At 35.1% G+C, this 15,787-nt stretch overlaps 1 protein-coding gene across 1 annotated transcript in view; it reads left to right on the top strand.

The window, feature by feature from the left end:
- Nucleotides 1-15,787, top strand: part of Smp_179930 (syntaxin, putative) — a 41,218-nt gene continuing 25,431 nt past the window's right edge. The window contains exons 1-6 of the mRNA XM_018791181.1: nt 1-50; nt 939-1,077; nt 1,121-1,204; nt 1,256-1,355; nt 7,712-7,786; nt 13,135-13,208. Of these exons, the coding sequence (XP_018645693.1) occupies nt 1,045-1,077; nt 1,121-1,204; nt 1,256-1,355; nt 7,712-7,786; nt 13,135-13,208 (366 nt within the window). The 5' untranslated portion in view covers nt 1-50; nt 939-1,044. The remainder of the gene's footprint in view (nt 51-938; nt 1,078-1,120; nt 1,205-1,255; nt 1,356-7,711; nt 7,787-13,134; nt 13,209-15,787) is intronic.

The following is a 15,787-nucleotide window of genomic DNA, read 5'->3' on the forward strand; positions in this document are numbered from 1 at the left end:
GAAAGACCTTGGAACTCTTTCAAGGTTTTGCGGAACAATTTCCTTCAAAGGTATGTTGTGAATTTTAGTGATTTCTCAGTACTCTTTCATTCAATTCACATAGTTTGCAAGTTTCTGATATTTACAAACATATATGAAGGCTGTTTTTCTCTGTGTGCATGGTTTCATTCCGACTTTAGCATGTTTCGCTCTTCATAAATAATCTTCCTGGGAAAGATGTTCACAAATTGAATTGGCATCAGCGTTTACTGTATTGTTCTCAATTTGCTAGCGAAATTTTAGCTGTGTCCCTGATATTTTGCAACAGTCAATTCATCTTGTGATAAATCAGCTCCTAATGATTACTGTCCAAGAGATGAAATGCGACTAGCAATAGTTCAGTTCAGGAAACTTACACAGATTCAGAATATGGTTAAAACCCATTTTTTCGCAAGTTTTTTTGCCGGATCTTCCATTTTTTTGAAAGAGAAGTTTCGATACATACGAAGTTATGCCCATTGTCTCATTTCTATTCATTTATTTATTTAAACATTAACATTAGTACAAGGAGGCACCATATATATATGTGCGCCACACAGGTCAAATGATTCGTGTTTAGGTTGGAATACTGCGAGTGGAATTGTGGATAGGCGCTGCTGAGGAGTCCCATACTAGAACGAAACGGCCGTTCAGTACTTCCAGGTTTTCAATAGAGGTCTAGCTTAGATTGACTCGTGAATTCAACTTTGAAAATGTATCTCTACCAACAGATCTTTTAGGTCATGTGGGCAATTCGAGTTTCATAGTATGATCTTAAAACTAATTTGCACTATATTACTTCACAGTTTTGGTTTCTGTTACTACGTGACACATATTGTGACTAGTTATTTGTTTGCTATTGGTTTTTTATATACTCCATCAAAGCTTTAAGAATTTCATGTTTTCTCTCATCTTTTTAGATTGATTTTCTATGACAGGGATTTATTCCTTTTTTAAATTAATTCTACTTCTATAACTTTTACTGTCTTTGTATACAATATAAAGTATTAATTAATACGGCAAACAATGGCCAAAGATTTATTCGCAGTCCTACGACAGGTAAAACCATCCTTCATTCTTGAACAATAATTTTTATGATTAGAATAATGAACTACCAAATCTCCCATCAGCAGAAGAAGCCGTGGTAGTAGATGGTGGTTCTCAAATGGATCTTTTCTTTAGTGAAGTATTTAAACTATCTACGTTAATGTAATCGCAACAAATTGAAACTTATTAGGTTGAATGGATTCGAAGAGAAATTGAAAAGACTCGCATAGAAATAAGTCAAGTTAAAACAAAACATGGTGAAATTTTGTCAGCACTTCAACAAAATCCAAGTGAGTAAAAATTCTAAATGATACAACACACATTTATCTGAGTAGTATAAACATAATCTTGGATTTAGTGTAGTTTTGAAAAGGATAACTGGAATTCGCTGATGTGAACTTTTTGATAATTGCTCTGATTTTTTATCTCGTCAATTTTTCCTCAATATACCTGGTACCTAACATCTTAAAATGAGGCACATTTTTTCCCGTTCTACATCGTTTTATGATTGACCAACTGAGTTAAGGTATAAATTGACTTCTGTAATTGTTGGGTGGTCTCATTTTCAAAAATAATATCTTTATAGTCATTATGAAATAAATCCTAATATTTTTGTCGATTCATTTTCAACCAATCAAGGTGAGTCAGCTCTAAAGGAACTAAGAGTTTCTCCTATAATTCTTTCGATAAAAATTTGTGTATCTTAACTACTGTACCATTTTGTTTCAATTTACCTTGGATTAGGTTTTGTTTCCGACTCATTTTCATTTCGGATAAATAAAATAAGTTTTATTGATCGAAGTGTACCGCATAAAAGAATGTAACAGAATAGTATATATATTAACGATTGCGTTTTGGCACGCTGCTATAAACATTTTAATGTTAACCATTGAGTCATGATTCAACGACATGAGTTTATTGTAAATGTTCTCGAAACAATGGGGGTTTGTGTTGTGACGCGCTAGCCCTCCAACTGACTGACTACCTTGAGAGAGAACACAAAAATGAGCGAGAAAATGTTTTGGTTACCGAATAAAATTCACGAATGCTCATATATATATATATATATATATATATATATACCACTCTAATCCCTATGAGATTGATCTGTTTTTATCCAATGAAGTAGCCTCGTCCTCTGGGTCACTTCTGATTGTCATCGACTGACCTTCTCATTAGGCTACTTCTGCAACTGTAAGGTGAATGTTTTTAGTAGTGTTGTGCTCCCTGAGCTAGATAACTTGGTTGCAGAGCCTTCATTGTCGTTATGGATGACATCAGCTCCTTTATACAGAGATGAGATGTTTTAGTTACTCCACAAACGTCACATTAGTTCGTTTTGATGGTCTTGCTTTTAACTAATAGTCTTCATAGATTTTATTGTCTTCACTTCTTACGTTCATATTGGGCGTCTTCTTCGGTTGACTTCTGACTTCGTGGTTGACTGACCCCTTTTTTATATGGGTTGATTGGTCAGATCTATGTCTGTATGCTTATTGATTGCCAGTTGATCTGAATGACATGGTCCTAGAAATTTTTTACATTCTTATGGCTTCCATAATCCGAAATTCCGACACTTTTCCAATCAAATTTATGTTCATGATTGTCCGCGTGAATGTAATGCTGCTTCACTGCTAATCTACTGGTGCATATACTAATTGTATTACAACTTTTTGCCTTAGATATTTTGAAACGTTTTGTTGCATTATATTTAAAGTTAATGCATAGTAGCGGTTTAACAATCCGAATTATCAAAGTTTAGTGAAGTAAAACTTTAGGTAGCTTTGGCGTAGGTAGTTAGAGCATGTAACTCAGTCAGTAAGCCTTGAAGTTCGGACACCGATACAAATGCTTTGGTTTGGGTAGCCAGTTTATACATGTTTTGTTCACCTGTAAACAGTATATGGCCCAAAACGTTTTAACTAAAGCCTGTTTTATTTTTCACCGTTAGCCACTATTCATCTTGAATGGTGATTTTGTGACTAGATGGCAATACTGAGGGGATCCTTCCAGGGTGCAGACGTGCTAAAAGAGACTAATCAGTTGCAGTCCTTAACACATCAGCAACGGAAAACTACAAGCCTTTGCAAATAAGATTCATACACGTTGCACAAACTATTGGCTACCTGGAATCAATTGGTCAGTAGATAACGCGTTAGCATTTGGAGCGAAAGATGCTGGGTTTATGTGTGACTGTGAACATTGACACTGATATGTAGGTAAGTCCAGTCGTCGAGGCCCAAATCAGGCCCTAAAAAGACCTGGTACGGCCGAGGGTAGGGAGAATTCTCTCTCCTCGAAATGCTCTCACATGGTCACGCATGTACAGCCACTGCCAGGGATGTCTTACTCACTGTTGTTTACGAAATTGAGAGGACCAAAAGCGAATGTCTGGCGGTTTAACTGGATTGGTGGATACAAAGAATCTACCTAAGAGGGTTGAAAAACTCTAATTCAAAACCATTGGTGCACATGGGCTCCAGGACCCTGATGAAACAAATGGCGTATGGACCTGTTGTTGGTCACTAGCTACCATAAGACTTCATCTTCTAACATTGTTCTACTGCCTTATGGATTAAAACTTCAGGTCAAAGGCTCTAGATGTGGTCCCCTAAGAAATCCATCTGCCTCGGTTTGAGTGTCTGGGCAGTATCACAACCCTCACAAATATCAATGATAACCACTACTGGCCTCATTGTTGTTGTGTGGAGCATATGTAGTTGGTGCTTCCTTGTACCAATGCTTATATGTTCAAGCAAATAAATAAACTACTCAAATTTAAGAACCAGAAATATTTGCCGACGGTGATGTTATTGGCTGGTCATCAAGTCGAAGTTATACTCTTTTCTTTTATTGATTGAGTAAATATTGTTTTGTGTTTCAGCAAGTGTATTTTTTATCAAATTAAACTCCATTTACAAGCAAAAAGATTATACAAATCTATTGTACATGTCAATCTAATTTCTTTCATATGTGTAAATCAGGTGATATTCATTTACTAAGCTTTTTCGAAATAATTGTGTATTGTTCACAATTTCTACCAATATATTTTCCAAAAACATGATGAGATTAAAATATACATAATTGTTTGTCGTACATACAGATCAAATTTGCATCTAAATAGTATTAAAATAAGAGTAGGACTATTAAGTGTGGCGCATATGTATCTGGTGCCCCTTTGTACCAATACGTATGTGTTTAAATAAATAAATAAATAAAGGACTATTAAAAAACCAGATTTCTCCCTAATATGCAAATCATTTAAAATAACGGGACTCTCTTTGATAAGTTTTTACGATTCAAATCATCTTCGATCGTATTGATTCATTAGAGATAAAGATCATTTTGATCACAGAATAATACTACCATATGTATGTCAATGATTAAATGAGTTATTGACCCTTTAATATATTCCTTTCTAGTTAGTGGAGATTTATACGCTTACTTTTGTACTACTGCTACAATATTACCCTTATGTGGCGACCATGCTTATACTAATTCATGTAATAATAGAAAAAGGAATATGGGTCTCTTACAAGAAAAATAAGAATAACACAACAAATTAACATTCATTAAGAAGGTCAGTCAGTCAGTTAGTAACAGCTCATCAAAAACCATTTAGAAAAAGACGGAATCTAGATTTTTGTAATACGTATAACATAAAAATGCAGGAATTTTATTTGTAAAATGATGCTTACTTTCTTACTTTCTTGATAATAAAAGCACAAAAACTGTTAAGACCTTTATAGTAGCCTCAAAACTGGTATTAAAATCAGTTTAGAAGTGCTTAGCGGTTAAATAAAAATCAATAACTTAAGTTGGGTAAACAGGCATAAAGAATCAATTCGAATAACACATTGCAATTTGTAGATTATTTACTACCACAACTGATGTTAGTCAAAAAATCAATGCAAATGAGCTTCAACACTATATTTTTGTATGAGTTTGGGATCATTACTTACTCCTGTTACTCCCAATGGAGCATAGGCAGCCGACCAGCATTCTCCAACCCACTCTGTCCTGAGCCTTCGTTTCTAGTTCTATCCAGTTTTTGTTCATTCTTCTCATGTCTGTCTCCATTTCTCTGCGTAACGTGTTCTTTGGTCTTCCTCTTCTCCTTTGGCCTTCAGGATTCCATGTGAGGGCTTATCTTGTGACGCAGTTGGGTAACTTCCTCAAAGTTTGCCCAATCCACTTCCAGCGCTTCTTTCTGATTTCTTCCTCCGCTGGAATCTGGTTTGTTGTCTCCCACAGTAGTTTGTTGCTGATAGTGTCTGGTCAACAGATCCAAAGTATCTTGCGTAGACAACTGTTAATAAACACATGTATCTTCTGTGTTTGGGATCATTAGCTGTGAGTATAATCAATCGCACATTCTATCAGACTATCGAAATCTAATAGTCTATGATTTCCCAGTTCACTTTCGTCTGTCTAAACTGTTAATTAGTCCTGTACTCTTTCCGTCTCCAATCGTTTCTTGATTGATATTACTTCATAATGAAGACGAATTATACATTAACGTAGTCTCTGTAAATCTACCTAACAAATTACTTTTTGATAAATACAGACAATAGAATAGGTTATTTGATTTAGTAAGATAATTACTTTTTTATACTGTTCTATTATTAAAACAGAAACAAGATCGATAACCTTTATAGTGCTAATTAATTTCAGGGTGAGAAATTGTTTCTACATTGTAACGGAAATTTCACGTTATACGTTTTCTTAAAAATTACACAAATATTGTATTAATAATAGAAGTAGTATTCTGTGTTCAACTATTTGGTGTTCCGTTAAATGAACCTGAGTTATTATCATGATAGATATGTATGAAAATTACTTGTTTCCATCTCTCATAGCATTTGTTAGACAACGGTAAACATATTTAGAGACTATGATCACTTTTTACAGGAAAACTATATGTTACTTTCTGTCTTGATTAATATTTTCTGGAGGTTGTTTTTTTATTCACCTTTTGATATGATAGTAAAATAAGAATGCTTTTGTTTATCATGATATGATATTATAATATAGCCTTTGCTTGAGATTATGTCACCACTAAACTGACTGGATCCTTAATCAATATGCTATACACAAACTGTGATTACATTACACCAGATACATGATTCAATGAAATATAGAAAATTAGCGCATACTTTGTTTAACGTAATTAATGAAGTCTGAAGTAGAAAAGACTAACAGAAATGAATTCACGTATTAAAAAAGTTACTAGACGGATTATCTGTTTGTCAACCTATCCTTCGCTCAATGGCTGATCATATCTTAGTTTCATTGATCACATGCGCCAACTGTTTATGATGTATAACTCAAAATAAGTTTATTTTCAAGTCGAATTTTTCTTGAATAATTTGTGTTATTCACTAATTCCCAGGTTCAAAGTCTGTTTCACCTGCTTAGATTTCAGCAATCGAGTAGTATCATTAGTTCTTACAGTTAGAGTGCAACTAAAAGATAATTACATGAATCTGCACATGGTAAATGAATTAGTAACAATAATCATCATTTTACCTTCCTCGTTATTTGACATACAATGTTTTCTAATGTAGAAAACAATCAAACTGAAATTGTTGAATTAAAGTTTGACAATCTCGAAATCTGGGCATTTACAAATTAGAAATAAGATAATCTTGATAGTAATCATGTTCTACTAGTCCATTTGAACAGTTAATAAAGAATAACCATGGAAAGTAGTACACTCATTAGTATCCTGTGAATTAATGCTAGTCGTATGTTCATTCACTGTACTTTATTTAACATGTATGTATATATGAACCATACGGATTCAACTGACTACTGCCCGAACCGAAGCAGGTGGTTATCTTAGAAGGCCACACCCCGAGCCTTTGACCTAAAAACCTGATCCACAAGGCAGTGAAGCATCGTGAGGAGATGCAGTCCCATGGAAGCCGGTGACCAACGCCATTTGTTCCCTCAGGATACTGGAGCCAGCTCATGTGCACCATCGGTTTGGAATCAGGGTTTTCCAACTCCCCTAGGTGGACTATCCGTGTCCACTAACCCGATTAAAGCGCCGGACATTCGCTTTTTGTCCTCTCAATTTCGTAAACAACAGTAATGCCACGAGAAGGCAGTGATTAGTACTCCCCTGGCATAGGCTATATACGCGTGGCCATGTGAGAGCATTTTGAGAGGGAGGTTGGCTCCTACCCACTCTCAGCCGTACAGGGCATTTAGGGACGACCTTTAAGCGATACTGAAGTAACTTTAATATCGTCCACTTACTATATGGAACTAAATAGAGGTCACAAAACAGTGTGAGAAATTAAAATTATGATATACAGTTGATAGTTAAGGTTAGGAATTAGATTTAAGGTTTTCATCACGAACTAATATCAGCTAAAATGTCAAAAGTCTATTTATTCCAATGGTTAAATGAATTCGGCTTCAAAATCTATGACCTGTTGTCTTATATTTTGTTGGTTCGTCCATGAATTATAGTCTTGCCCATCTCTTAATTCAAATCATTCATTTTATAAAAATCTTAACCTTGTTCTCTTCTATTATTATTTTCTAAGGATACCTATTGAGTATATGAATCAGTAATAATTGTCATTTCTTATAATATTTCACCGTTTTTCTCTATTCTTTTGCTTTTAATCCATAGAAACGAAAACACAACTAGAAGAATTAAATGAAAGTATTACACGTTCAGCTAAAGAAATTCGACTTAAGCTAAAATGTAAGTGTGTATACATATATGCTTTTTTTTCTTCATTTATTTGTATTTATCTCTTCTCTGTGATTTATTTTAAATTTTATTAATTTCTAGCATCAATTAATTTAACCGGGTAATATGATGTGACATGGCTTCTAGCGAACCGAATTACAGTAATAATAATAATAATAATAATCATATGCTCACTAGTGACTGGCTCCATGAGGTATTTCTTGGAGTTCTAGTGAGAAGCAGTGACCAGTGGAGTTCAACCAGGTCTGTTGTGAGATAATAACTCACTGAAGACATTGGTGGATGTGTCGCTCAATCTCGTGGATTGGTTGAAGTTAGACATTAACACCGTTGGATGCTGGCTCAGTGGTCTAGAGATTGGGCTCTCGCTCGCGAAACTGATAGGTCCTGAGTTTAAATCTCGCGAGGCGGGTTCTTGGATGCACACCACTAAGGAGTCCCATAATAGGACGAAACGGCCGTCCAGTGCTTTCAGGTTTTCCATGGTGGTCTAGCTTCAATTGATTCATGATCTCAACTATCAAAATTATAATAGTAATAATAACAATGGTAATAACAACAATGGTAGTAATAATAATAATAATGATAATAGTAATAATAATAATAATAATCACCTCTATTCAATGCTATAAATTTTGTTTCAGTAAAGTACTCTTATGATCACTTGTATCAAATTACGATAAATATCTGTTTTCAACATACATTCTAATTATAAGCAAAGATGGATAGTGGTTAGCAGTGGAATCCAGGACGAGCGTTTCGTCTTATTTGGGACTCGTCATCTGGATGTACCTGCACCTCAAAGTTGGTGTTCACTCTGGGGCTCGAACCCAGTACCTTTCGCTTCAAACGCCATCGCGTTATCCACTCAGCTACTGAGTCCCGAGCCCACTGCTAGCCACTATTCATCTTTGCTTATAATGCTTGCGAATTAAGGCTATATCGAGGCAATATGCACAGTATGCACATATGCCAATAAGAGACTGATCAATTGCAGTCCTAAACATCAATGGGAAGATTCAAACAAACAATACTATGTGAATTTAATACATTCTAATTGTAGTTACTCAAAATTTATGTTTAAAAAGAATACATTTTAACCATCAGTATCTTCCGCAAATTATTCGGCCGTTTTTCTTATCAGTTCATCTATTATGACTACATTTTTCATCCATCATAAATATTTATAAGGTACTTGAATTCCGGTAGATTTGTTTCTTGCTTTAATCAAAGGATAATCTAAAAAAAGGAAATCTGCCGAAAACTGTAGTATTTCTATTTTAGTTCTCTAGTATTTATTATCACAATAATTTATAACCTTTTTATGATAGTTTGTAAGTACATTCAGTTAGCATTTATAATTATTCAGTTCACATCAACAGATAGTTTATTGATTCATTTTTCTATTGTTTGTTTGAATTTTTCCATTGATGTTTATGCTTGCAGTTGATCAGTCTCTTATTTCCATATGTGCATCCTGTACGGATTGCCTTGATATCGCCTTTAGTCACAAACATTCTAAGCAAAGATGGATGGTGACTATTAGTGGAATTCAGGACGCATATTTCGTCTTATTTGGGACTCGTCAGCTGGATGTACCTGCTAGTCACCCTATTGTATAAGCTAATGGCTATTGGGATTCAGTAGCTATGTGGATAACTCAACGACGTTTAAAACGAACGGTACTGGGCTCAAGTTCCGGAGTGAGCCCCCAAATGCTCTGGTACGATAAGCGAATGTCCGATGCTTTAACCGGGTTGGTGGACATGGGAAGTCCACCTAGGGGAGTTGGAAAACTCTAATTCCAAACCAATGGTGCACATGAGCTGGCTCCAGTATCCTGAGGGAACAAATGTCGTAGGAATCAATCGTTGGTGACCGGCTACCATGGGACTGCATCAACTTACGATGTTCCATTGCCTTGTGGATCAGATCTTTAGGTCAAAGGCTCGGAGTGTGGCTCCCTAAGAAAACCATCTGTTTTGGTTTGGGCACCTGTGCAGTATCACAGGCCTCACACAAATCAACTGAGATTTGTGCGGCACATATGTGTCTGGTGCTTTCTTGTACCAATATTTATGTGTTTAAATAAATAAATATATAAATCCGGAGTGGACATCAACTGTGGGATACAAACACATTCAGCTAACGAGTCACAGGTAGGACGAAATGTACATCCTGGATTCCACTGCTGGCTATCGTTCACCTTTGCTTAGATAGTTTGTTTGGAAATAACTGAACCGAAAAAAATGAGCTGGCCACCGCACCAGCTAACAACCATTAAATAAGTACTAGTAGATATAAAAAATGAATATGGCCTAGTATCTAAGATCTGAAGAAAGATGGGTAATAACCCTGTTATAACAGAACGAATATTGTAGTAGTTGGAAGTGTTTCTTCGAATTACTATTAATTATAATTTTGTTGGATAATTACTGAGTAACCAGATTATTATGTATGTATATTCCATTTATAAGAAGCTTTTAGTTTATCCAGAAACCGTCATACAACTTACTATTTTTATTTCGTTGTCTACGTATCATTTACAGTCTTCCGTATTCACGAACGCTTTCATCTCACTTATGTATAATTGTTATTTTTTATTTTATGGTGTAGTTTAATTCAATTTTTTTTATACATAGCACGTCTGCTTGAAATAAAAATATAATATAGATTGGTTGCTACTCGACTCAAGGCCGAGCGTGGAGAGAGACTTATGTAAAAGGAGGCAATAAAAACTGTTGTCTCGGGGTTAAAAGCGCTGTTCGGACGTGTAATTGACCAATTCAGGGACATTAGGCCATTGAGGACTATCTATGTTAACATTCCTTTAGATTTGACTTGTTCAATCATGAAACTGTAATTCTACTCAATTTTTTATTAAAAACTACACAACTACACAATAAGAATATTCTTGATGATATAAGATCCGTTCTAAATTGATAAAGTCCGTTACTGACAAACTAATTAAAAATAATCTCTTTCAATTCGATCGAAGGATTGCAGTTGTGTGAAATATTTTGAATATCGTTTAAACTTATCGATAAAACTAAAATGCGTTATTAGACAATTTAGAAGACGCTCATTTAGTGTTTATAAGTTCACTAGGGTCACTGATCACACAAAACTTCCTATATGGAATATAAACTGTACTGTATCACGCGTTGGTGTTATCACGTATAATTCAGAATTTCAAATCACTTTCTCTTTGGGATGGTAGTGATCTTTTTTCTATGATGATTTATGAATTCCTACTAGTGAAACGTTTTAGGAACTCTAGACCTGAACGACTTCTGGTACACCATGATTAGATTTGGAATAGTTTTATTGATTGACTTATAAAATATCGCTTCTAGACAACAGATGTTCTCAATAAAGGGCTGTATAGCAATCAACTTACCTGTTCTTTAAATTATAACTAGATTTCATATGTATATAACAGGTGAATACCACTTATTTCTACGGTTATTCCAATGAATGAATGTGTAACCACTTGTGGAGACACTTTCAATAAGTATTTTACGTACTTTCTTTGTTTTTTTGTTCTCAAAGTTCAAAATAAGACAGTTTCAAGTGTTGTGCTACTTGTAACAAAAAATTAAATTGGTTTTTCTTATAATGAACAAGGTTTATAAAAAGTGAGAATCAAGAGCAATATATATATAATGACTAAATAATATTAACACCAAGATTACTTTTATTCTATATTCTCCTTATAAACTAATCTATTCAAGTCTGAAAGCAGAAGAAATGTTGCATGAATTGTGTTAGGGTTTATTTATGATTATTATTGCCCCCAGATGCCCTGGTACGGCCGAGAGTGGGGAGAGTCCGCTCTCCCTCTCGAAATGCTCTCACATGGCCACGCGTATATAGCCTCCGCCACAGAAGTCCTACTCATTGCTTTCTCGTGGCGGAGGTGTTGTTTATGAAATTGAGAGGACGAAAAGCGAATGTCCGGCGCTTTAATCGGGTTAGTGGACACGGATAGTCCACCTAGGGGAGTTGGAAAACCCTGATTCCAAACCGATGGTGCACATGGGCTGGCTCCAGTATCCTGAGGGAACAAATAGCGTATAAATCAGTTGTTGGTCACCGTCTACCATGAGACTGCATCTCCTTACGATGCTTCACTGCCTTGTGGATCAGATCTTTAGGTCAAAGACTCCGAGTGTGGCCCCTCAAGAAAACTACCTGCTTCAGTTTGGGCACCTGGACAGTATCACAGCCCTCATACACGTCAAATGAAATTTGTGTGGCGCATATATATTTGGTGCCCCTTTGTACCAGTATTTGTGTTTAAATAAATAAAATAAATTGTCTCTCATGTGTCTTCTGAGTTCTCATTTTGAAAAATGCAGGTGTCGTAACCATCGATCTACTGTAAAACATTTGAATATCCCCTCGATACATAACTGAACAACATTGAAATTAGACACAATATTAGTACATTGTTTAAAAGTAATTTTCATTACGAATTGAAATCAATTAGAAAAAACAGTTGAAATTCAGGGAGAAATAAACATCCATCTCGTGCTGATTTGGGACTGTAGTCATATTCGTTGACCTTAAGGCAACATCGTCAGCCTAGAGGCTTTTTAATAATGTTTTTTTGCCGGGAGGTGTCCTCAGAATATTTATGAAGCTTTTAAATGTTCTATGTTCGAACACATGTGGTCAGAGCTGAGCTTACAGTGAACTATCGTCTTCATTGAATCGATCAATACCAAATTCAGATCTGCCTACCCATCAACACTGGAATGTAGGTAATCCAGCTTATAAATCCTAGATAGAGTAAAATATGTTTTAGATTCCAATTCTAGACTATGACCAAAAATATAATTAAAATAAAAATTTTTAAAACTTAGACCAATTCATGTACGATAAAAGCAAGTCCTTATTGATACCGGATGATTTAGCACTCAACTTGTAATTTTTTGTTGCAAATTGTAAACTCCGCTAGACTTCAATGTTGACAGTATATAACCTTGAACTCATTTATATAATTACATAGAAATAGACTTTCTATTAGAAGGGGTTTTTGTGGAGATTTAGTATTTTCATAGTTGAAAGCGTGGGTCAATTGAAGCTAGACCACCAGGGAAAACCTGGATTGGTTGGAGTTAGACATAAACACCATCGGATGCTGGCTCAGTGGTCCATCGGTTAAGTGCTCTGGCGCGAGACTGGTAGGTCCTAGGTTCCAATCTCTCGAGGCGAGGTCATGGATGCAGACTTTCTATTGTTAGAAGTTTCTAAATTATCTAATTTTTCAAATTATCCTCTTAAACTGTTTTATTATCAATTTATTTATTTATTTATTACAAATTTTTAAACAGCATTGGAACAAACAATCAGAGAACAAGAAGCTAATGATGCTACATCCGCTGATTTACGTATTCGTAAAACCCAGGTAAATGAAGGAATGGTATACTTTGTTATTCTATTTAAGTAGTATATTGTTAAGGAAAATAGGAATAATTCAGGGCGAAGAGAGTATTACTCTTCGAAATTTTGATTTACCAAATTTGTACAGTTGTATTTAATGATAGCCAGCCTCAAGTTGGAAATAAAATGAAACGAGTGTCCTGGATTTTACTGCTAACTACATTTCATCTGTTCTATATCAGTCATATTTACGGTTATTTTACTACATAGCAGTGTCTTCTTTGTTTTTTCGGCCCATTATTCTGTACTTAACATGCAAGAAGAGAGAGAGATTTGTCTTGATCCCGTTTACTACCTTAGTGTGATAGGTTATATAATACAACCTTGAGTCTTGTAACATATGAGTCCTGTTTGTGACTGGATGACCTTGAGAACGGAGAGAGGAAAACTATCCTACCATTGACCTATGACCTGGGAGGTTGACAAGTGTAGTGAGCGATGATCTAGCTGGTCCTGTATATCCGGTTTAGTCGTGATTCTACTAACTTGGAATAGATACACGAACAAATATATAGTCAACAAGAAAACAACGCCCAAAGAATGAGAAAAATGCGAGTCTATTCACTTAAGAAATTAGAGTAGAAAGATGTAATACAAAGGGTCACGTTTAAATCACAGTAATTTTGAAATAGTAAAGAATCTGGCAATAGTTCATACATTAAACGAGAGCTTATAATAATAGAATAAAGCAGGCACAAAAATAAATGTTACTACTTTGTGGATTTTGAATCAATGAGACAATGTCCAAAGTGGTAGCTTTCGTCGAGCCCAGAAACTTCAGATCTCGTGGACAGCAGTTGACCTTTAGACCACTGAGTTTACTTTCACTGGTTTACATTTCTAACTCCAGTCAATCCGTGATATTGACCGGTCATTTTCCACTGGCATTAGTAAATAGTTCCCTCAAATCCTACATGGTTGAACTCCACTGGCCACAAGTTATCATTAAAACAATGGGTATTAACTCTCAAGATTATTCATTAATGAGTACATGGTAATGATCAGTATGGGGGTTTGCGGAGATGGTTAAATCTCATAGTTTTTATCATGGATTGACCGTAGACAATTAGCTTCTTAAAGTACTGAAAGATAGTTGTACAAAATCACGAATTAATTGAAGTTAGAAATGTAAATCATTAGATGCCGGCCCACTGTTCTAAAAGTGCTCACCTCGAGACCTGGAGGTTCTGGATTCGAGCCGCGATGACGCTATGGATACTCATTGCTAAGGATTCTTTAATATGCTAAAACAGCTGTTCAGTGTTTTCCAGTTTTCACTGGTTATCTAAATTTGATCAATTCTTGATGCATACTATGAAATTCAATAACCTCCACATACTGCTATGCTGATCATAGAACTATTGACTGATTTGCATTCTTCATTCAAGTATCATATCTCGTAGCGTCCGGATGTGCATTTGCAAGGAATATGCTTTGTGCGACCAATACATGCCGTACGAAAGCAAGTAAACTGATAGATACTCATTGAGGTGCTCGAAAGCAGCAGTTTTTCCTTTGATACATTCTTGGATCATGTACCTAACAGGGAATACGATCCTTAGTTCTGATGAATAGAATAGTATATAATTCCGTTCTAGTTCATATGTCGATATGAACGCTTATCAGGATTGTTTTAGGGGAGTTTTAAAGCATTTTAATAAAGTCGAATGGTATTGCGAGTAATAAATATAGGCAACTTCTTTTAACTATCTTTTTTAAACGAAAGTTTCCGTCATGAATGAACATCAATTAAAGTATGAATCAAAAACCAAAAATTACAGTAATCACTAGTTGTATCCCTAGTCTTATAATATACTTAATAGTAATGGGTACACATGAGGCTACATGTTATTTAACCCAATGACTACTAGTATAGATGTAACTCAACGACCTGGTTAAGTTTAGATAACGCCTCCAAAATCGAGAACCATTATATTGTTTTATGTATTTCACATAGTCAATGTACTTCTCATAACCTGGTACACAAATCAATAATTGATCACTGTTGATCTCTTCTGTGTTCGTTCAGTTATGTGTTAAGTAACTGAATGACTTCTTGATGAAATCTAAACATAATGTTTACTTGTGATAATGCAAACCCCTTTTAACCAAAATTTTCCTGTCGTATCTCAAAATTATCTTTCAATACACGTAGTTCCAGTTATTGAGCAGCTCTTAGTGTCATGAACAACTTCACCTGTGTTCGTATATTTAAAACTAAACACTTGATAAGAAACAGAAATGAAAATGTAGTTGACAGAATAGTAATCTTGTACTTTAACTGTATCATCATTGTCATCTTGTCGGTTACTAATTTAAACTTTTGGATAACTGAAGGCTAGATGTACATATTATATATACACTAATTTCTCCTTGATAACATTCTCCCTATCTAGTGACTCATTCTTACAACCAGAGAGCACTATTTATTCCAATAATTCGAAAACCATGGTTCACTAATTAAAGCACTTAACTCGTAGCAATTAGGTTACCGATTCACACTCATGTCCTCAACTTATTTGGCTTGATAAGCCTAAGCCTGAT

This window comes from Schistosoma mansoni, assembly GCF_000237925.1.
Source record: "Schistosoma mansoni, WGS project CABG00000000 data, chromosome 4 unplaced supercontig 0032, strain Puerto Rico, whole genome shotgun sequence".
Lineage (NCBI taxonomy): Eukaryota > Metazoa > Platyhelminthes > Trematoda > Strigeidida > Schistosomatidae > Schistosoma > Schistosoma mansoni.